This window comes from Tursiops truncatus, chromosome 10 (assembly GCF_011762595.2).
Source record: "Tursiops truncatus isolate mTurTru1 chromosome 10, mTurTru1.mat.Y, whole genome shotgun sequence".
Classification (NCBI taxonomy): domain Eukaryota; kingdom Metazoa; phylum Chordata; class Mammalia; order Artiodactyla; family Delphinidae; genus Tursiops; species Tursiops truncatus.
In genome coordinates, this window is record NC_047043.1 from 67,147,641 (window position 1) to 67,170,374 (window position 22,734).

Sequence of the window (22,734 nt, forward strand, 5' to 3'; positions counted from 1 at the left end):
TAAAGGGGACTTCCCTGGTAGTCCAGTGGTTAAGAATCTGCCTTCCAATGAAGGGGATGTGGGTTCAATCCCTGGTTGGGGAACTAAGATCTCACATGCTGTGGGGCAACTAAGCCTAGGCACTGCAACTACTGAGCCCACACGCTCTGCAGCCCGTGTGCCACAACTACTGAGCCTGTCTGTCACAACTAGAGAGCCCGTGTGCCGCAACTAGACAGAAGCCTGCATGCCACAACTAAGACCCAACACAGCCAAATAAATTTAAAAAAAACAGAATGTGTAATAAAAGTTTTACCAAGGGTAAGAATCCATTCTGCTCTGCAGAAATCCAGTAAATTAACTAGCCTAACAGTAACCGGCAACTAAATGTGCCAGAAGAAATATCTTTTTAGAGGACTCTTTCTAAATCTGAAAGAAAATATTACCTATAAACTGCAATGTTTTCCTACTCTGTAACATTCATAAAAGCCTGACCAGCTTTTCAAAAGATGTTCAGTTTTGAATCTCCTCAATTATCAAAACAAAATTTATTTCAATATTTAAGGCCACAGACTATTTCTGTTAGAGCCTAACACATTATAGATGTTAATTATTTTTTAAAACAAGCAGATCGTTATTTTGGAAAAGAGGAGGATAATTAAGTATAGCATGCGTAATTTTAAGCTATTTAATAGGGGATGGAAACAAACTCTTAGGAAAAATGAGAATGCAATAATAATCTGCTTCAACTATGGAGGCAGTCAGATAAGTAACTTTTTATCATAGTTCTACTCCGGAGAAGGGAAATAATTTTTTTTGTTTTGTTTTGGATAGAAATATTTTTCCTTAGACTTGTAAATAAATTGCTATTACCTCCACAGACCTCTGCTAAAGAGATACATTACTAAAACCTCAAGGTCTTTGTGATTACCTGGTCTAGGAATATTCTTGCTAGCGGAGCACAGTCGGTGGATCTGATGAACCGCACAACATCCGCCACACTCCACTTCAGGGGGTTACTGTCCAGGTGAAGCCTTTCAGAAACTTCAATCCTTATTTCCTTCATTCCCCACAACAAAAGCAAACCAAATGGTGTTAGAACTATTTCATTCTAAGAAATTCTCTACATAAAGTCATAACCCTTTAAGGCAGGATTTAAAGTGGTTTTAGGACATGATTTCTCCCAGCAAGGATGGCAAAGGTCCATACACACTAGCTAATCAGGAAATGTTTGTCTTTTATAATAAGAAATATTAACAGACAAGAATTCATCTCAAAGTTTCAGCACAAATAATTTGGACAATTTAACAGAGAAGAATAGTTTTAAAATCTTCCACTTGTTCCTTGGTTTATTTCAGGTCACTCTCTGGCAGGGTGCAGAAGTAGATGGGCTGGTATTTCCAATAAGAGAAGGCTTAACTAAATTATCAGGAGAAATCGTTTTTAACCACTTCTGTTCACAGACTATATTTAAAAAGCAATCCAGTTTTAAAACACTAACTTAACTGCCATTCTTATAATGCATGTATGTGTTAATATGCATGTATGAATCTACCAAACAAAATGGTTTAATCAGAACCAAAAAGATAACTTATTACTACAAAACCATATATATTATGAAAAATATCAAAAGGCAGCTTTCCCTAAACTAAATGACAAGTTACTAATAAACTACCAATGAAACTTTTTTTTACTTAAAACAAGCAGCCATTCTGAGAGAGACTTTCCTCCTGATAAGTAGTTGATCTCCAAATAATCCTTGAAATGCAAGTAAATCACTGAATTTGGGATGTTTTTAAAAAAGACCCAGGAAATTCAACTGAAGCCATAGTGAAATAAGTGTAACACCAACATCATTAACGGTTAGATTCTAGAGGGAAATTGTCAAGAGAGAAAAAAAGACTAGTTTTAAAACGGGTACCTTTGGTGAAGGAGGTTTATTCTCATCATCAGAAAATGAAAAAGTGCGAAGCTCTCTTTTTCTTCTCTGTCTGTCTGGAGGCAGTGATGTGGATATCTCACTTTGGGTGGGAGAGGAGGAGCATGATTTTTTTTCTGACATTTCTGACTCTTCCTGTAGCTCATCCTGTTGCTCAGATGTACTGCCCTCACTTAGGGAATCATCATCCCCTTCATCTGGGTCATCCTCATCTTCACCTCCACTTCCCTAGAGGACAAGGAGAGAAGTCTCATTGAAATTCAGGACAAATCAGTTCCTGGACCACGAGACCATCTTCCATTGGCCGGAGATCCAAATAGAAAGACCTGCAGGTATTCCTTCTGTCTGTATTGTAAACCAGGGATCGCTTGGCTTCTAGACATTACAGGTACATCATAGATCTCGTACCTGGGGAGAGCCCGCTGGGGTATTATCAACAGATGCAGAGGAGCGTTTCTTCTTATGAACAAAAACATTTTTTCGCCTCTTTCTCCTCTTACTCGCTTTTTTCAGGGCACATGCTAAGTTACTATGCCCACCAGGTGGCCTCCCAATTCTTTTATTTTTCTTCTTTCCATAGTAGTGTGCTAAATGTGAATGACAAAGAAAAATGAAGTAGCTTCATTATTTTTGTGTACCTCAAACCACAAGAGATTCCACTAGCATAGCACAACATGGGTACAGTGTATTTGATTAAGGTTAAATTCCATACAATGGAATAATCTTGACTATAGATTCTGAATATACAGTTTGATTAGTAACTGACAAATGCATAAACCTGAATAATCCTCCCCCTAACAAGATATAGAATATCTACATTAACCTAGAACGTTTCCAGGGTCACTTCCTAGTTAGTCCCCCTCACCAGAAGTAATCACTATTCTAATTTCCATCACTATAGACTAGTTTTGCCTCATCTAAGGAATCATTCAGTAAATACTTTTTCCAACAAGGCTTCTTTCACTCAGTATAATTTTTTTTAAGTGTTTCTTTTTTATTTAATTTTAACTTTTCTTTTTTTTTTTTTCTGCGGTACGTGGGCCTCTCACTGCTGTGGCCTCTCCCGTTGCGGAGCACAGGCTCCGGATGCGCAGGCTCAGCGGCCATGGCTCATGGGCCCAGCCACTCCACGGCACGCAGGACCCTCCCGGACCGGGGCACGAACCCGTGTCCCCTGCATTGGCAGGCGGACTCTCAACCACTACATCACCAGGGAAGCCCTTTTTTTTAATCTTTGGCTGCATTGGGTCTTCGTTGCTGCACGTGGACTTTCTCTAGTTGTGGTGAGCGGGGATTACTCTTAGTTGCACGGGCTTCTCATTGCGGTGGCTTCTCTTGCTGTGGAGCACGGGCTCTAGGCGCACAGGCTTCAGCAGTTGCAGCACGTGGGCTCAGTAGTTATGGCACATGGGCCCTAGAGCACGCGGGCTTCAGTAGTTGCGGCGCGCAGGCCCTAGGGCATGCAGGCTCAGTACTTGTGGTATGCGGGCTCTAGAGCGCAGGGTCAGTAGTTGTGGCGCATGGGCTTAGTTGCTCTGCGGCATGTGGGATCCTCCCAGATCAGGGATCAAACCGCATCCCCTGCATTGGCAGGCGGATTGGCTTCTTAACCACTGCACCACCAGGGAAGTCCCAGCATAATGTTTTTGGGTTTCATCTATGTTGTGTGTATGAGTAGTTCATTTCTTCATATTGATGAAGAGCATTCCATTGTATGAATATACCGGTTTATCTATTCTCCTGCTGATGGGCCCCTGGTTGTTTCCAGATTTTGGCAATTATTAAGTTGTAGTGAACATTCTTGTACAAGGCTTTTAGTGGGCAATGTTTTCATCTTCCTTGGGTAAATATCTAGGAATGGAATTGTTGGATCATATGGTAGACATATGATTACCTTTAAAGAGACTGCTAACAGTTTTCCAAAAGGGTTATATAATTTTACACTCCACCAGCAATGTACGAGAGATGTAGCTGCTCTGTACACCTCTGCCAACATGTGGGATTGTCAGTAATTTTCATTTTAGCCAACCTAGTGGATATACAGTAATTTCTTATCGTAGTTTAAATCTGCACTTCCCTGACAACTAATGCTACTGAGCACATTTTCATTTACTTATTGGCCATGTGCGTATCTTTTTTTGGTGAAGCGCTTATTCAAGTCTTTTATTCACTTTTTAAAATAGTTTTCTCTGTTTAATTTTTTACTGAGATATAATTCACATAACATAAAATCCGTCATATGTACACATTCAGCAGTCTTTAGACACAGACTATGAATGAATACACTGTTGTGCAGCCATCACCACTATCGAATACCAGATCATTTTGTTTCTCTTTCTATTTACTTATTTTTAAATTGAGGTAAAAGTCACATAACAAACAACTAAATATATAAAAATGTACAATTTAGTGGTATTAGTGTAGTCACAATGTTGTACAACTACCAGCTTTCTCTAGTTTCAAAACTCCTCTTTTTATTGAGTTGTGAGAGTTTTTAATATATTCTGGAGACAAGTTCTTTGTTGGATATATGGATTAAGAATATCTTCTCATCTGTGCGCCCTCAGGGATGCCAAAACAAACAAATAAACAGAATATTTTCTCCAGACTGTGGAATGTCTTTTCCTTTTTATAAATAGTATTATTAAGAGAGCAAAAGTTTTAATTTTGGTAATGTTTAATGTATTAGTTTTTCCTTCAGGTTAGTGAATTCTGTGTCCTCTCTAAGCAACCTTTGCCTAGCTCAAGATCTTCAGGATACCTCTTTTGTTTTCTTCTAGAAGCTTTATAGTTTAGCTTTTACATTAGGTCTATGATTAATTACCTTGAATAAATTTTTGTATATAGTGAGGTGGAGCCAAGGAGCTCTGTTTTTGCATTTTCGATTTGGATATCCAATTGTACCAGTGCCATTTGTTGAAAGAAATTCCTTTCCCATTAAATTTATCATTTTTGTTGAAAATTCTTTAACTACATAAGTTTGTCTCTATTTCTGGACCCTCTATTCTGTCCCATCACTCTATTTGACTATTCTTTCATCAATACCCCACTTTTGATTACTATAGTTTATGGTAAGACTTGAAGTCAGATAGAGTAAGCCCTCCAACTTTACTCTTCTTTTTCAGGATTGTTTTGACTATTTTAGGTCCTTTGTATTTTCATATAAATTTTAGAATATAGAGACAATTCCAAAAATGAAATATATGTAGTTTAGCTCTGAGTTACATATTAAAGTAATATCAAAATATAATGTAATTTTTTGCAAAAAATGAATACTAAAGGATATAAATCCATTTGATATCATTCAAATTACTAATTGGGAAAAATTATAAAGAGTCCTAAAATCTAGGCTAATTTCAATTATATCATTGTGAAAGATAAATTCAAGACAAAAAGCATAACATAATCCACATACATCCAAAGGCTCTAATTGGTGTACTTATACATGTGCTTATATGAACAGTACATTTCACTTGGCCACTAATAACCATTGCAATTTACTAAACTAAGTGCTGAATCTGACACAATAATAATAAGTTAGACAAACTCTGCTCTTAAGGAGTTTATAATCCAATAAATGTAAGTAGAAACTAGGTTAGATACTCTCATATGATTTTGTGATTCATATACTAATTAGAAAACTTGTCACGCTAAATATGGACCTTGGATCAGCAGCATCACCAGCATCTGGGAACTTGTTGGAAATGCAGACACTTAGGCCCCAGATACCCATGGCATGATGAACCAGAACCTCTGTTTCAACAAGATCCTCAGAATTTGCACGGCCCCAGATACCCATGGCATGATGAACCAGAACCTCTATTTCAACAAGATCCTCAGAATTTGCACGCATGATAAAGTTTAAGAGGCCCAAAATTAGAGACCCCCTAAAAGAAATCTTCAAGTTTAACAAGGTAAAATCCACCTCTGTATTAATTCTCCTAAGTGACATCAGGGCTTGTGGGATTTAAGGATTTAAGGAAAAGTAGGATCAGAATTTTGTGTTTGGGTAACAATGCCTTGACAAGACTCCAAATTAAACATTTCATTCTGAATGCCTTTTTTTTTTTTGCCGTTTCACAAAAGAGAAGACAAGCAATGAGAGGCAGCAGGTGTTGTTATGACATACTCCTGCCTCCTGCCCAGCACTCTCACCCCAATGTCTGCACAGCTAGCTCTCCTGCTTCCTTCACTTCCTTGGCCACCTGTATGAACAGCACCCCACCTGCTAGCCTTCCTCACTCTCCTACTTTGCTCATTTTGCTTCATTTTTCTCCATAGTACTTCCCTCTATTTGTTCACTTGTTTATTATCTATCTCCCACATTAAGATGTAAACTCAGTGAGGAAAGGAATTTTTTTCTTTACATTTGTATCCCAGTGCTAGAACAGTGGCAGCACACAGTGGACCCGTAATAAATACATGCAGACTGTATAAACAGATTCCATATCCCATTAGATGCAACAGTTAATTTATATACACTCTGTACATAAAGGTTGGCAAACTAGGGCCTGTAGGCCAAATGTGACCCATGGCCTGTTTTGGTATGGCCCACAAGCTAAAAATAGTATTTACATTTTTAAAAGTGTTCTTTTAAAAAATTAAAACAAAACAAAAAGAATATGCAAAAGAGATCCTATGACCCGTAGCCTAAAATATTATTATCTGGCCCTTTATAGAAAATGTTTGCATACCTCTGCTATATCTGAATGTCTGCAAAATAAAAACCTTCTAGGATATGAGATATGGTCAGCTGCTACAGTTAACAAATTTAAAAAACTTGACTCACTATATTTAGTCTTTGTAAGTACAGAGCAGTTCTCTGAACACTTATCCAGAACCATCCGTGGACCAAAGAGATTAGGACAGCACTCCAGTTTGATACAGGTTTGCCGGCAGAATTCAGTCACCCGATCTGCTGTTTTCACTATCTCGACAGTAGCTCGGTAACTCTTTCCTTTGTATCTGCCATTGGAAGACATCAGATACCAAGTTTATTGGGCTAGTGATTACAGAGAAAAATCAAGTATATTAACAGACCTGAAAAATATTTTTGCTTCTTAGAATATTCTATGTCCTTTACAGTTTGAGGACTCTGAAAACAATGAGGAATTTATATTGTACTTAAATTTATAATCTAGTAAGCTATGACAACTAAAAGCTGACTTTTTAAATTAGCAAAGTAAGGTCCCCGCTTTCTGTTCCTATGTTTAAGGTTTTCAAATAACTTCTACACTAACCACTAAAAAAACAGTGACTTTCATTAAGTCTTCCTTGACCCTACAGTAGTGGTTCCACGAGTATGGCCCACGGACCAATATAACCTGCCAACTGTTACCCATCCATGACAAGATAAGGTCAGAAAACAAGAGCAAATGTTTTATAAACTTTCACAGTAACTTGCAGAAGTAATTCTATGGCTCTTAAATCTAGTAACAAAAAAGCTGTTCCTGCATTGTATGTCTTTTGAATTCCGTATTTTTGTAACTCATTTTTACCATATTTTATAAAAGTATAATAGGATAGCAACTTAAAAAAGAAAACAAACGTGGTCCTTTACCACAAATAGTTGAAGAAGCCCTGCCCAAGGGAACGTAAGTACCCTAATATTATCCATGGAAGAATCAATTCTGTGACCTGTTAAGCATGATTAAGAATAAAGGGCAGGGGGGGCTTCCCTGGTGGCACAGTGGTTAAGAATCCGCCTGCCAATGCAGGGGACACAGGTTCAAGCCCTGGTCCGGGAAGATCCCATAGGCCTCGGAGCAACTAAGCCTGTGTGCCACAACTACTGAGCCTGCGCTCTGGAGCCCGCGAGCCACAACTACTGAGCCCACAAGCCACAACTACTGAAGCCTGTGCGCCTAGAGCCTGTGCTCTGCAACAAGAGAAGCCACCATGATGCAAAGCCCACGCACCGCAACAAAGAGTAGCTCCTGCTAGCCACAACTAGAGAAAGCCCGCATGCAGCCAATGAAGACCCCTAATGCAGCCAAAAAAAAAAAAAAAAAAAAAGAATAAAGGGCAGGGGAGCCTACTCACTTGGCCTTGAGGACTTCCCCACATCCATGCCACACAGAGTCTTTGTCCAGCTGCAGCTCCCGAAGGACACGACTGGGTTTATAGGCTGCATTGATCAGTAAAGTGAGGACCTGTGCTCCATTTTTAAAGCAGAAATATGGGTTGGGAGGAGAAAAGCAGATGATTAGAACCTTGCTATTCCCTAGAATGTCACCTAGGTGATTAATTCTAGTCATATTAATTGACAAACGTTAACAAAATAATAATACTGAAGATATGACAGTTGGCCAAAGTTGCAAATAAGACAGTAATGAGACCCTCTTAAATATTCTAAACATTATGGTCAGGAAGAAATAGGCACCACAAATTTAAAATTACTCTAGCATTTGCTTCCAAATCCTTTCCTAGTCATGGTACACACAGAAGCTCCGGCCTCCCCAGGCACAGCCTCACCACCCTAAGGGCTGATAGGTTTGGAACCCTCACATCTCTTACCCACAGTGCAGCACCCTGCCTGGGAAGCTCAAGTCCAGCAGATGTGTATGTAGTTCTATCACGGTCCCAGGTTAATACCACACAGCCTCTCAGGCTTAGACTACTCTCATGTTCACTCCTGCATGGTCCTCACGTGGCCTCTGACAGAAGACCTTTCTACACTGACAGAGGTGAACCTGCCACGTGAAGAACTGCTTAGGTGAATGTTTCCTATGGAGCAAAAATAATTATGTGCCTAGTTCACTGTCCAATACATGAGAAAAGTGAGTCACTTTTGATAAAACCTAGAGTTGTCACACCTACGGCACGCTGATCCTTGTCTGGATGAGTCTACCAGACTGCTGTAAAATTTCTTAAATTCTTCTACTCCAGGCGGGAACCTTACCTCTCTGAGGACCAGGACACAATTCCCGGGTCCCACACATTGAGGCAGCTCAGCGATCCTTCCTTTGTTAAGATATGGCCCTGAGAAGCAACGGTGGTTGAAGTATATCTTTGGACAGCAATATTTTCCATTAATCATAACTGAGAAATGAAGAGAAACAAATATTCAGAACAGAATAGTTTTCTACCCTATGTTTCCAAAGCTGAATTACTGAAGAAAAAACCCAGCATATCCACCATTACATAAAGTCAGGACTTAACTTATTTTGGAGTTTAACATACTGTCTGAGTGTGAAATACCTTATACTTACAACAAGTCTATTATAGAGCTATCACTCTGCTGAGATCAACAACATCCTTACTGCAGATTAACTCCTGGTTAATGCAACATTGTTCCAGAGCCCCACGCTTCTATCACTACAGGAAGTGGAGGATTTACTTCAAGAACTCATGATGATTGCTGAAGATCAACGACTCAATAATCAATTCTAGAATATTTCTAGACAGTGATGGTGAATATTACCCAGAACTACAGTTTGTCCCCTTAAAACTACCAAACTAGTATGCTGGTAGCATTTGGTGATGTGGGAGCCCACCCATCACTGCGATTCCTCAGAGGGATAAAAGCATTCTGTGACCACATCTCTAAATTCTTTAGGTATTACGGGGTATAACTAGGCCTAGAGACCCTTCTCTTCAACTATTTTTCTGTATGAATACTGTACTCCAATATAAGATTTTTTTAATTCCCTCATATGAGTAGTTGGCAATTCAGCTACTAAATGTAAAAAAATTCAAGGACACTAAAACATTTTCCATTTTCATATAAAGCAAAGAAAGCTCTTCTGATGGACACTGCCCTGTTAATCAAAAGGAAACGAGCGTGTACACTGCCCAGTGTTGATAGCACCCTGAAGTACATAGTGTTCATTCTCTAATTAAGAACCCAGTCTTAGCACAGTGGTCAGCATGTCGGTGCCCACTTCTCCATTTGAACTCTGTCACCCAGATCCCCTCAGGGGATGCTCCCTGCTGCTGGGAATGTTGGGAGTTTACAGCTCTTAGTTGTGAGTCTATCCTGGAATATCTCTCAGTCCAGAACTGTCCCTCAGTAGGAGAGAGCTACCTTGCCCAAGGTCCCACCCTTTGTGAGGTGGGGAGGGAGAAGCAACTCACTTCCAATAACTGACCAAGGAGGGAGTACAAGGGTGTGGCCACCACACCTCTAGGGACACACCACTGAGGGACACTCAGTGGCTATACCAGCTCCAAGGCTCCCTGTGGGACTGGAAGAGACTTCTGTTACAACTGCACTGTGACTCAACTTCTCCCTCTGCCCAGTCCTGCATCTTTTACCCTTCCCAGGAGTGTTTCAAAAAGCACTCCCCAATGAAACTCCTGCATGCAAATATCAGAGTCTCAGGCTCTGTTTCCAAGGTAACTTGACATATGACAAAACCCAAAGCAAACATATTTTGGCTGTGGTCACATGAGATATTAATGTCTTAATTCTTTAGTTTTAGTAGGTATTAGAACGTTCAGTAACATGTCAAAAATAAGGAGTCATGCAGCCCTGATCCTCTATGTATAAATGATGTTATGAAAAGGCAGTGGGTAGAAGAGAAAAAAGTGCAGGTTTTGAACTTGAGAAAAATTTGAGTTCCATTTCTGACCCTTCTACTGTAAGCTGTGTGACCTCTTTGAGCTTTGGTTTCCTTTCTTTTCTAGGCATTTACTAAATACCACCCAAATGCCTAATCTGTGCTAAAACACACAGAGCCAAGATGCTAAGCATTATACAACCAGCAAAGTGGTGTCAAGAGTAGTTCCAAGGAGCCCTGGTCAAAAGGCTTGGGCCTCCAGCAAGGATCCTTGTCTAATTTATCAGGCATTGCCTCTGGAACAATCTGTTTTTCAGTGTTTTTTTTTTTTTTTTTTAATTGCAAAATATATATACAAAGTATGTATATCATAAAAAGGGTTTAAAGAAGAATAAATATCTATCTCTTAACCACCCAGTTTAAAAAAAGAGCACGATCTGAAAAGCCTAAGTTTCTTTATTTAAACTCAGGGATGATATATTGACCTCCAGAGCCTTTAACACTGACAAGTGATCAGTAAATAATGGCTAAAATATTATAATGTCCATTTATAATGGACAGAAATACCAGCCTGAAGATAATTATTAAACTAAATATATCTTAGACAATTATAACTCTTTAAAATCACAATTAAGAGACCCCTCTATAAAGCTACAACCCATAAATCAAAGGTATTGTTTAATAAGTTATTTTTAGATATAGTCCATTAAAAGAAGCTAAAGGTTGTCTTTTCCCTAAGATTGCATGCACTTATACCTGAGTCTGTGGAGCTCAGCTCCTGATTCTTCAGACCCTCATGGACAGTCCTTGAGGATGGTATTCTGCATCAAGAAAACACAACAAAATAATGAGATAATTCCTAAGGTCAGTAAAATGTGAGGATTAGTTTCCTTCAAATCTAAGAAGAAAACAAATGTGGCAGATTGCAAAACTGGTAACAAAAGGTGCTTCCTCAATTGTACTTTTTTTAGAAACAGCAATTGTTTTAAAAACCATGGACATGTTCTAAGGGGACAACAGTCTGTAGACAGTACTGTGATACTGCATGTTCCAATGAACTTGCATTCATGTGAGCAACAAATTATAGAATTCCTTGTTGGATTCTTAAACTGCAAGTAAACTACAGATGGTCCCCAATTTACAGTGGTTCTACTTAACGATATTTCCACTTAAAGATGGTGCAGGAGCAATATGCATTCAGCAGAAACCATACTTTGAATTTTGATCTTTTCCCTGGCTAGTGATATGCGGTACAATCCATGTTCCTGGGCAGCAACCCAGTCAGGCAGGAGATCACAGGGTAAACAATCAATACACTTACAACCTTTCTGTTTTCTGCTTTCAATACAGTAGTCAATAAATCACGTGAGTATTCTTTGTGGTAGATGATTTTGCCCAACTGAAGGTTAATGTGTAAGTGTCCTGAGCACATTTAAGGTAGGCTAAGCTACGATGTTTGGTAGGCTAGGTGTGTTAAATGCACTTTCAACTTATGATATTTTCAACTTAACGTGCGTTTATTGGGACATAATCCCATTATAGATCGAGGAAGATCTGTACTTGTTTTTTTAATAGATGAAGAACAGAAGCATTTTTATATAGGGTCTGTTTCCTTCTATCAGTTTCAAAATTAAAGACAAATTACAAAAACAGAATTACACCATATGCAGCAATCACTGAAAAAGGCTAATTTATCTTTTCAGAATACTTCCTCACTAAACCTTTGGATCAGTCTCGATGACTAAGTCAAGGAAAAATCCAAAGCCAGTTTTTTTGTCATTGCTTTCTCAGTCCTCTAGCTGGGTTAGAATGCTGCAGCCTTTCTCTCCACCACAACTGGAGAGAAATTATTTTATTACTCACATAGCCATGAAAGCAGCTATAAATTATACAGAATTTGCTACAGACTGACTGAACTGTGTTCTCTTAAATTCATATGTTGAAGCCCTAATTCCACCCCCACCCCATGTGAGTGTGTTTGGACATAGGCCTTTTAGGCAATAAATAAGGGTGGGGCTCTAACCCAATAGGATCAGTGGCCTCATAAGAAGAACAAGAAAGAAAGAACTCCCTTCCTCCTTGCTCCTGCCATGTGAGGACACAGTGTGAAGATGGCTATCTGCAAGCTAGGAAGAGAGCCTTGACCAGGAACCAAATCAGGCTGGTACCTGATCTTAGACTTCCAGCCTCCTGAACTGTGAGAAATACATTTCTGTTGTTTAAGCCACCAGTCTCTGGTATTTTGTTCTGGCAGCCTGAGCTAAGACAGAATTGAAAACCCAATTTTTAAAAATACACATGCACACAAAATCCCTTGTATTTTAAAGGCACCACTAATTCTTTGCTTTTCAACAGTGTGTATGAAGGAATGCTACAAAGGGCTTTTTTTTAAAAATATTTATTTGTTTATTTACTTGGCTGCACTAGGTCTTAGTTGCAGCAGGTGGGATCTTCGTTGCCACGTGCGGGATCTTTGTTGTGGCATGTGGGATCTAGTTCCCTGACTAGGGATCGAAACCGGGTCCCTCGCATTGGGAGTGCAGAGTCTTAACCACTGGACCACCAGAGAAGTCCCAAAGGGCTTCTTAATGGGAGACAGAAGCACTCCTCTGAGTGTGACTTTTCTTGTAGAGTTGTTGTTTTCTTCCTCAAGTTCTTTTCACTGTGACAAATCATAACCTGATTTAAAATTTTGTGTTTTCCTTAACAAATACCAGCATAGAGACTCTATTTCCTCTCTTATTCAAATGTCTTCAGGGTCTAAAAGCCAAAGAAAATTCAATTTGGGGAACATCTTGAGAATGCATTGTACCCTTTTATATATAATGCCACTTTAGGAAATGCTCATATTGTAAGGAGAAGTATATAAACTATCAAAAGCTGAATTAAAGGATTATGCTTCCATCTGAGAAAACAATATATGAGGAGATATATTCTCAAATAGTTATTTCTTCTTCTAGATATTTAACTTTCAAATGTCAACTATTCAAACATACTATCACTTACTGTTTTTCTGGTTGAACCACTGCAACTTTCCTCTGTTTGTGTACTGTACAAAGAAAAAAATATATAAATGTCAAGAAAAATTAAAAGACAAAGGAAAAGTTATATATGCATTAAGCTAACTTTAGCTTACAGCTGGCCTTTGAACAACATGGGTCTGAGTATATGTGGATTTTTTTCAACAGTAAATACTGTAGTACTACACAGTCTGCAGTTAGTTGATTCCTCAGATACAAAACCTCAGAGACAGAGGGCCAACCATGGGACCTGTGCATTTGCAGATGTTGGTATCCATGGCAGGTCCCAGAACCAATCCCCCACATATATGGAGGGACAACCATACACAGTTCACTGGTCTTTAGTGTATTCACATAGTTGGGCAATTATTACCACAGTCAATTTGAGAATATTTTTATCATCTCAAAAAGAGACTCGGTACTCCTTAGCAATCACCTCTCCACTTAACCACCCCCGAGCCCTAGGTAACTACTAATCTACTTTTCCACTCTCTAGATTTGCTTGTTAAATCATAAATGGAATCATACAACATGTATGATTTGTGACTGGCTTCTTTTACTTAGCATAACGTTCTCAGAGTTCATGCAAGTTGTGGTGTGTGCTGACACCTCATTCCTTTATATTTCTGAATACTATTCCATGGTGTGGAGATACCACATTTGTTTATCTATGCATCAGTTGATGGACATTTGGATTGGTTCCACTATGTACATTTGTGTACAAATTTTTATGTGGATATATGTTTTCATTTCTCATGAGTATATAGCTCTATATTTAACACTTCGAGGAACTGCCAGATTGTTTTCCAAAGCAGCTACACCATTTTATTTCCCCCCAGAAAATATTCATAGAAGTTGGCTGTCCCAGGGAGGCTTAAAAATATTATTTTTGGTTTCTGTATAAAGACATAGTAATACTTATAGTACTTGCTAGTTAAAAAAACACAGAACTAGGTTTTTGGGTTTTTTTTTCTTTTTTTTCGGTACGCGGGCCTCTCACTGCTGTGGCCTCTCCCGTTGCGGAGCACAGGCTCTGGACGCGCAGGCTCAGCGGCCATGGCTCACGGGCCCAGCCGCTCCGTGGCATGTGGGATCTTCCCGGACCAGGGCACGAACTTGCATCCCGTGCATCGGCAGGTGGACTCTCAACCACTGCGCCACCAGGGAAGCCCTCAGAACTAGGTTTTAAATATAGGTGACCCTTGAACAATGCCAACCCCCAAGCAATCGAAGATCCATGTATAACTTTACATTCCACCCTCCGTATGTGCAGTTCTGCATCCGCGGATTCAACCATCCAGGGGTCATGTAGTACTGTAGTACATATTTATTGAAACAAATCCACATACAAGTAGACCCACACAGTTCAAACCCACATTGTTCAAGGGTCAACTGTACTTTAAAGGAGCAAATTTTATGGTATATAAATATCTCTCAATAAAGCTGTTTTTAAAGTTGGGGGGCGTCACTTTAAGATTAGGTCACAAAACATGGGAACTTGTGTCTTGCTCAATCTCTTACTCTCTTGCTTGCTGGCTCTGATGGAAGCCAACTCCTGTGCTATGAGCTCCCCCACAAAGTGGCCCACATGACAAGAAACTGAGGGAAGCCTCCAACTGACAGTCAACAAGGAACTGAGGCCCTCAGTCCAACAGCCCACAAGGAAATGAATTCCTGCCCACAGCCATCTGAGTAAACTTGGGAGCAGATCCTCCCCCAGTTGGGCCTTGAGATGACAAGAGCCCTGCTGAGGCCCTGAATGCAGCCTCACCAGAGACTCGGATCCAGAGGTCCCAGCTAAGTCTAGTCAGATTCCTGACCTACAGAAAATGTGAGATAATAAATGTTTTGTTGCAATGAATGATTTCCTATGCAGAAACAGATAACCAGAATATCATTTTATTTTTCTCTGAAATGTCCAGATTCATCCTACTTGGTAACAGCCACACAGCAAATTATTTAACAATCAATCCTTTGACCCAGAAATAGACAGCTACCTCGTGCTCGGCGAGGAGTGCTGAGGGGATGGCCATTGGTTTCACACCAGCCCAAAGGAAATATATCCATGGATTCCACATTCACAATAAATTCAGGTATGGGTTTCTTAGAACCTGTTTAGATTTAAAAAAAATTTTTTAAAGACTATTAAATAGCTTTCTTCATAAACTACTTTCTAGACAATGTTCTAGTAGACAGTGTTCTACTGTTGCAATAATACAGACACAAAGTCTCTTAAGCAAGTTCCCTTTACACAGAAGTCATACTTTTTCATGTGTGACAAACATTAAGAGAAAAAGCAAACTGTCCCCCAAGCGTAACTGTATAAAGACCAAAACAGGTAGTCAATGTACAGGGTGACCCTTAGTTAGGGAACAGCAAATAAGCACCTAGAACTACCAGTAATATCATTCAGATGGTTGACAAATATGGTCGTCAATTCCACGAAATAACTGGAAAATAAAAGGCAAACGTTATAGTTCTACTCAATAAAAACATTACTTCTGGTACTCAGAAACAAGCCAGAAGTTAGACTGGTGGGCTCAAGTCAGAAAGTGATGTAAACAAAGTTGCTCAGCAGGGGTTGCATAAACATGTACAGCCAATACTGTCCTTGACACCTATGTTAAAGGCCAATTCTACAAACCGGGAACAACAGTAAGGACCGAGTCTGACTACTCAGCAGTGAAAAAAAAGAAACCCAGGCATAGTTAGCTGTAGTGCTGAGTACTCACATACTACTTTCTGTCCACAAACCTGTCCCATCACTGAATATTACTTTTAGCATAATATATCTTTTCAATTTTACATACTTTTTGGTTCTACTGGTTGGGGGCAACCAAAATATAATCTCTTGAATAAGCTAGTTACTAATGCTCATGCTCAAGTATTTTGGTCACATCAAAATATATGCTATTTAACTTGTATTTTCCCGTTCAAGAAAACAGGGGGCCATATAAGTGAAGGCTTTTATTCATATTCATTTCCTAAAATTTGAAGGTCAAGGACAGGAGGATGAATTTTTAGCTCAGAGTCTTACATTACAAATTAGAAGTCTCTGAACAAGACCCCTATTTAGCTAATCAATTAAGTTTAACAAGCCACATTACAGGGGTAAACAGGAAGGCAAAGAAGAGTGGTCAGACGAAGGCTTCTCAGGGGTGTTGACGCTTACCCTCCAACTGGAGCCACAGGTAGGAGCCTCTCACTGCAGTAATGGTGGCAACGCACACTTCTTCAGGGAGAAGAGGGTTCACTGCCTCAAGCTTCATGTTCTCCTTAAATTCATGCTCAGAAATTGACTAGAAGATAAATTAATCAAATACATACTCAGTATTAACTCACGTGCTCATCTGAGAGAACTTTCCAAGTAACAGTTAATCCTAGAGCAACTCCTCCATTCCACACCCCAGGGTAACTGTCCCTTTCCCTCCCTACAGAAGATAAGATTTATCCTCCAGAGGGTAAAACAACAGATCCCTGGGCAGGAGGACACAGGAACTATTGAGGGCATGCATGCTGTCCAGAACAGAGATTAGCATGTGGAATGCTGAGACCCAGTCCCTGCTACTACCCTCCATGCGAGCAAATGGAAGAGACTTCTTGTGGCAATATGAAGCACAAGAAGGAACACATAAAGACATGGATTTAGGTTTCCCCAACAAATGGCCAGACAGATCTTACCCAATAGGGAAGTTCAAGGTTGACAAGCCCCACCCACATGCTCAGAGCTTCCAATCAGCTTTTTCTTTTAGTCTCCCATTTCTTAAATATAAGCAAGCAAATTCCACCAAGGAATTACCAGATATCTAAACATATGAAAACTAGAGACCAAAACAGACAAAACAAGCAACTTGGAGAAAACAGATTATGTAAGAAGAAAACTCACAAAAGGTGGGGGTAATTAACATCCTCTGAAAGATGAGAAAAACTATTGCATCTTTAAAATAAGAACAGTATGTTATTAAAAATATTCAGAAATAGTTTTTAAAAAGTAAAAATGTGATATCAAAAATTAAAAACTCAAAATAAGGGTTGAAAGATAAAGTTTAGGAAATCTTCCAGCAAGCAAAGCAAAAAAAAAACCCCTAAGAAACAGGAAAAGCGGTGGGGGTGGGGAGGGTGCGGCAAAATTGGAGGCCTGGTCCAGAGGGCCACCAAAATGAGAATTCCCGAAGGAGAAGAGAGAAAAAGAAAAGGAAATCAAAGAAGAGATCCAAGGGAACTTCCCAGCACAGAGAGGCGCAAGTTTCCAGAGAGAATGTGCTCTCCACGACCCAGCACATGGGTGAAGACAGGCCAAGCCATAGCTTGACACTGAAAGGGAGTGACAAAAGAGATTCTATAACTTTCCAGGGATAGAGAAAAGGGCAGGTCATATATGAAAGATCAAGAATAAGAATGGCTTTCAACTTCTCAATACCAACACTATAAGTAGAAAACAACTGAGGTTTTCAAAATTCTAAAGTGAAATAACTTGCATTCTAAAATTCCACATTGAGCCAAACGATCAGTCAAGTTAGTAGAGTGAACATATTTTCAAACACCAAAAGTCTACTAACACTTACATCTCTTGCATCCCATTTCAGGAAGCTACTGAGAGACAGGCTCCATCAAAACAAGGGAGTAAACCAAAAAAGAAGAGGCCATGAGATATATAAAACAGGAATCCCAAGTCCTAAGAAGAAGGAGAGGCAATTCCTTGGGTGACACAGCAGAGCAGTTTCCAGAATTAAAACTACATGGCAAGCCAAGACAGTAACCTGTCTAAAAAGAGGTTGCTAAGAGGGGTGTCTCTAAAAAATATATATTAGACATGACAGATTTCCTGATACGCTAATAGTTTTGAGAATCTACTGGAAGGTGTGGGAAGAACTAGTATTATAAGCAAAGAAAACTAGGCTATGAAAAACAAGGCAATTATTAACTTGAGGACAAATAAAAGAAGAAAATAATCGTAAAATACTATACTGCTAATCTGTGAGTAACACCTAAATGCCCATGATAATGTAAATACTCAAATTCAGACTTAACCGAGAATTGTAATATCACTCTAATAGGAAGAGCAGATAGGTAAGACAGAGGAGAAAGGTAAGGTAAAATAGCTAGATTACTCACTTACTGTAATACAGAATTGAGAGACACATCTAAAATTAACTCAAAAGATAGCCGCGAATTATAAGTGAGGAAGTATAAATATGAGAAAAACAAACAGTGAGAAGAATAGGAAGTGAATACTTCTGGGAAGGGAAGCCATGGAAAGGGACAGAGCAGGAAACTGTTGTTTTACGTTCTAAGCTTTTTACTGCTGTTTGGCTCTGTAAACCATAAATAAGTTTAATAATTTTCTCTCCTTAATATTTCATCATTTTTTCATATTAATGGACCATCAAAACTAATCATAAACTAAAATTTTAAATTCACATGATTTCAGCTAATAAAAAAAACCAAATTGATAAACTGTTAAGCTAATTAAATTAACAAATTAACTTCCGCAGCAAATGAAATTTTCCTTGGACCATTTTATTACAATCAACGAGAGGCGTTTTGGGGTTGCATGAGAGAACTGGCTTCAGAGTAAACATCATTACAGCAAGGGAAGCACAGCAGTCCCCAGCAGCCCCGAAGCAGTGGCCCTGAGGGGACAGGATTCTCACCGGAGGGAAGCACCTCTGGGGAGCAGCTTCAGCACCACACTGTTTGAGGTAGTCGGCCCAATCAAAGTCCTGGCCTGGGTAGCCTAGGTAGGGACAAAAGAGCAATGATTCACACCTCACATGCCTGCCTGGCTTTGCCACTCTGCCAGGTGTCCACCCACAACTTCTAATTTTGCTAATTTGAGGACTTCGATCATTTTAGAGAGGGGAAATAACACCCTATTAAATCCAAAGTATTAATTTTATAAAATAGAGCAACTCTGGATAAATTTTTAAACTCACACTTCAAATTAGGCATTTATTTGAACAATATTTTATATGATTAGTTGCTGACAATTTACCAAAAGAATTTAAGACAGTTATGACTGAATTTGATTTGTGCTAATAAATCCCACCTCTAAAGGAGAGAGACCCAGGGTCTAAAGGAAAAGAGCAACCTACAGCACTATCTAATCGGTGAAGACTTTTTTCTTTCGTAAAGCTATTCCCTTAAACATGTCTTAGCAACTACTAATATTCCCAGCACAGGTTTCAGATTCGTGTTCTATAGAATCTCAGTGCTCTATAAGCTGAATCATGAATTCATTTCAGGAAAAAAGCTGAGCTTAATTCCCCGCTTAAGCCTACAGGTTCTTGGCAGAAGCCCTTCTAACCTGACACCCTGATGGCACCGGCTCTGTGCAAGGAGCTGGACTGAGTCTGGCTGCCCCGCCGTGTCTGAGCTCACCTCCACTCCCCAGAGCTCAATTTACCACAGGCACAGAGCAAGCTACTCAAGAGCACACCAGCCTACAGCCAAACAGCCCATGCAGTCACCTCCTCTGCCCACCTCAGAGTGGCACCATGTTCTCTCTGCCTCCCCCTCAATTCCTGACAGTAAATTAACTACCATTTTTAATTACATAATCTACTACTTTCCTTCTACTGATATTTACAAAGACAGCTGAGTTGTCTACAACAATGCTGAGAGAGGTGATATCTTTAATTTTTTTTTTCTTCTCATGTAATGGCAGCAGGCAGGATAAGGAACTTGGGATGTTCAGAGCATTCCTGCAAAGCAAGAACTTGCTCCTGTAGGTATGTCCCCCCAACCATCACCACCAGGCAGGCACTCCCACTGTCTGTTCACTGATGAGGGAGAACCTGGGGGGTTGTTACGGTTTTCCCCTATTTACTCATTGAAGGAACTGCCATTCTCACTTTTGCTTCCCCCGTGACTAGTCCAATGCCTGGCTCAAAGCAAACATTCCACAAAATGTTTGATGGATGAATGAAGGCTGAACGGAAGACAAAGGTTCAGAGTCTGTGACTCTTATTAACAGAAAAGAGCACTTCCAGCCCAGTGTTCCAGCAATCACCATTTAGAAAGTGAAGCTATGTTTTACTAAGAGCTTACCAATAAAGTATATACACGGCCAGTCAAATAATCTGATTTGCTGACATAAAAATCAGATAAACACCTTACACTTCCAGATACTCTAAGTTAAAAAAATACCTAAAATTTCAGCTCAAATAAGTCATATTTAGTAACCTTGATTAAAGGGTCAAAGATTAAATTTTGCAAAGTTGCAAACATGAGGAAAATGAGTTGCTACCTTCCTACTTACAGCCTGAGTTCTACTTTTGACCATAAATCTCCCTCTGAGGTCCAAAGAGTCTCCCTCTAAGAGGAGGCCCAGAAACCTAAAAATCAGTAATCTACCTCCTAACTCTGGCTCTAAGGCCTCTTCTCATAAATCAGCTCCCAACACTCATTGCATCCTACCCTCACCCCTGTTGCCTCCCAGCAGACACAGATGGAATGAACTAAGGAAGCTGCATGGAACCCCAGGATGTTATGAAGATATTTATCAAGGTAGTAGGACATACTTTATTTACTAGGTTTCTTTTCTTTTTTTTTTTTTTTTTTCAGTATGCGGGCCTCTCACTGTTGTGGCCTCTCCCGTTGCGGAGCATAGGCTCCGGACGCGCAGGCTCAGCGGCCATGGCTCACGGGCCTAGCCGCTCTGCGGTATGTGGGATTTTCCCAGACCGGGGCACAAACCCGTGTACCCTGCATCGGCAGGCGGACTCTCAACCACTGCGCCACCAGGGAAGCCCTAGTTTTCTGTTTTTTTTAAAAATATTTATTTGGTTGCACCTGTCTTAGTTGTGGCAGGCGGGCTCCTTAGTTGTGGCTCGCCAGCTCCTTAGTTGTGGCATGCATGTGCAATCTAGTTTTCTGACCAGGGATTGAACCCGGGCCCCCTGCATTGGGAGCGCAGAGTCCTAACCACTGTGCCACCAGGGAAGTCCCTATTTACTAGTTTTTAAGCTTAATTTATAACTTTTAAATATGTAGATACTGGAATATAGGTCTTTGTTTACTCTTGTCTTGGGCCCCCAAAACATTAAGGACAGGATTGGGTGTGAGGAGAGAGGGGGACAAAAGATCCAGGTAAAGCCATCTGATAAATCTCATTTTGAAGCAAACAAGTCAGAAAAGAATGAATACACACCAGGAGGGGGACTGATGTGTAAACCATTCTTCAGACCCCACTGCACAGGGAAAATACCAGGACTGTCAGCATGACACACGAAGGATCGCTGTGCACGATTCTCTGGTCGCAAATCATCCATTTCCACCAGAAAATACTTCTCATCAAAAACCTGTATGTATGATTTAACACATAAAATAGACAAATTTTGATTTTTTAATTGGGGTATAGTTGCTTTACAATCTTGTGCTAGTTCCTGCTGTACAACGAAGTCAATCAGCTATATGTGTACATATACCCGCTCCCTCTGGGACCTCCCTCCCACCCGTCCCACCCATCTAGGTCACCACAGAGCACCAAGCTGAGCTCCCTAAGCTATACAGAAGGTTCCCCCTAGCTGTTTTACACATGGTAGTGTATATATGTCAATCCCAATACGTGTATGTTTACGCATGCGTGCGCACACACACACACACATCATTTCCTTGGCATAGCTGAACGTGTTACAAAAGTTAATAGCCACATTAATAGTAACATTAAGTGTTTTTTAATACTACTACTAAGCACTCAGTAAATGTTATCTCTGTGTCAGGCACTGTTTAAGTACTTTTTTTGTATGAATTCAGCTTTAATCTTCCTAACACTCTAACGAGGTACCATTATCAACCCCATTTTGCAGAAAAGGAAACTGAGTTTAAAAAGCAGTTAAATAACCTGCTCCATGTTACACTGACAGGAAGAAACAGAACCTAGATTTAAATCCAAGTTGTTGAGCTCCAAACAAAGCTTAGTTCAGGCTCAGTGAGGGGTCAACTACACCAGTTTATTAGATCAGATCCTAGCCTAGTTTCAAATGCCAAAGAGAAGGTTTTATTAAACTCCCCTGGCTCCTTACCACCTACCCTTCAACTTCAGGAAGGACCTTCTGATTCCACTGCAAGTTCAGAATCCCTTCTTGTTCTTTTTTTCCCCCTCCTTTTGTGAAGTTACTCTTTTTTTTTAAAAAAAAAATAAATTTATTTATTTTGTTTTATTTATTTTTGGCTGTGTTGGGTCTTTGTTGCTGCACGCAGGCTTTCTCTAGTTGTGGCAAGCAGGGGCTACTCTTTGTTGCGGTGCATGGGCCTCTCACTGGGGTGGCTTCTCTTGTTGCAGGGCATGGGC

The 22,734-nt window shown here is 39.9% G+C and overlaps 1 protein-coding gene across 5 annotated transcripts in view; it reads right to left on the bottom strand.

The window, feature by feature from the left end:
- Window positions 1-22,734, bottom strand: part of SFMBT1 (Scm like with four mbt domains 1) — a 132,424-nt gene that overhangs the window by 6,433 nt on the left and 103,257 nt on the right. For all 5 annotated transcript variants that reach the window (XM_019947631.3, XM_019947628.3, XM_073811222.1 and 2 more), the window contains 12 exons: window positions 21,592-21,742; window positions 19,094-19,176; window positions 16,612-16,738; window positions 15,437-15,550; window positions 13,426-13,468; window positions 11,176-11,240; window positions 8,820-8,959; window positions 7,961-8,070; window positions 6,708-6,883; window positions 2,327-2,505; window positions 1,901-2,146; window positions 911-1,039 (listed from right to left, as the gene is read on the bottom strand). In XM_019947631.3, coding sequence (XP_019803190.1) covers window positions 911-1,039; window positions 1,901-2,146; window positions 2,327-2,505; window positions 6,708-6,883; window positions 7,961-8,070; window positions 8,820-8,959; window positions 11,176-11,240; window positions 13,426-13,468; window positions 15,437-15,550; window positions 16,612-16,738; window positions 19,094-19,176; window positions 21,592-21,742 — 1,563 coding nt within the window. The remainder of the gene's footprint in view (window positions 1-910; window positions 1,040-1,900; window positions 2,147-2,326; window positions 2,506-6,707; window positions 6,884-7,960; window positions 8,071-8,819; window positions 8,960-11,175; window positions 11,241-13,425; window positions 13,469-15,436; window positions 15,551-16,611; window positions 16,739-19,093; window positions 19,177-21,591; window positions 21,743-22,734) is intronic.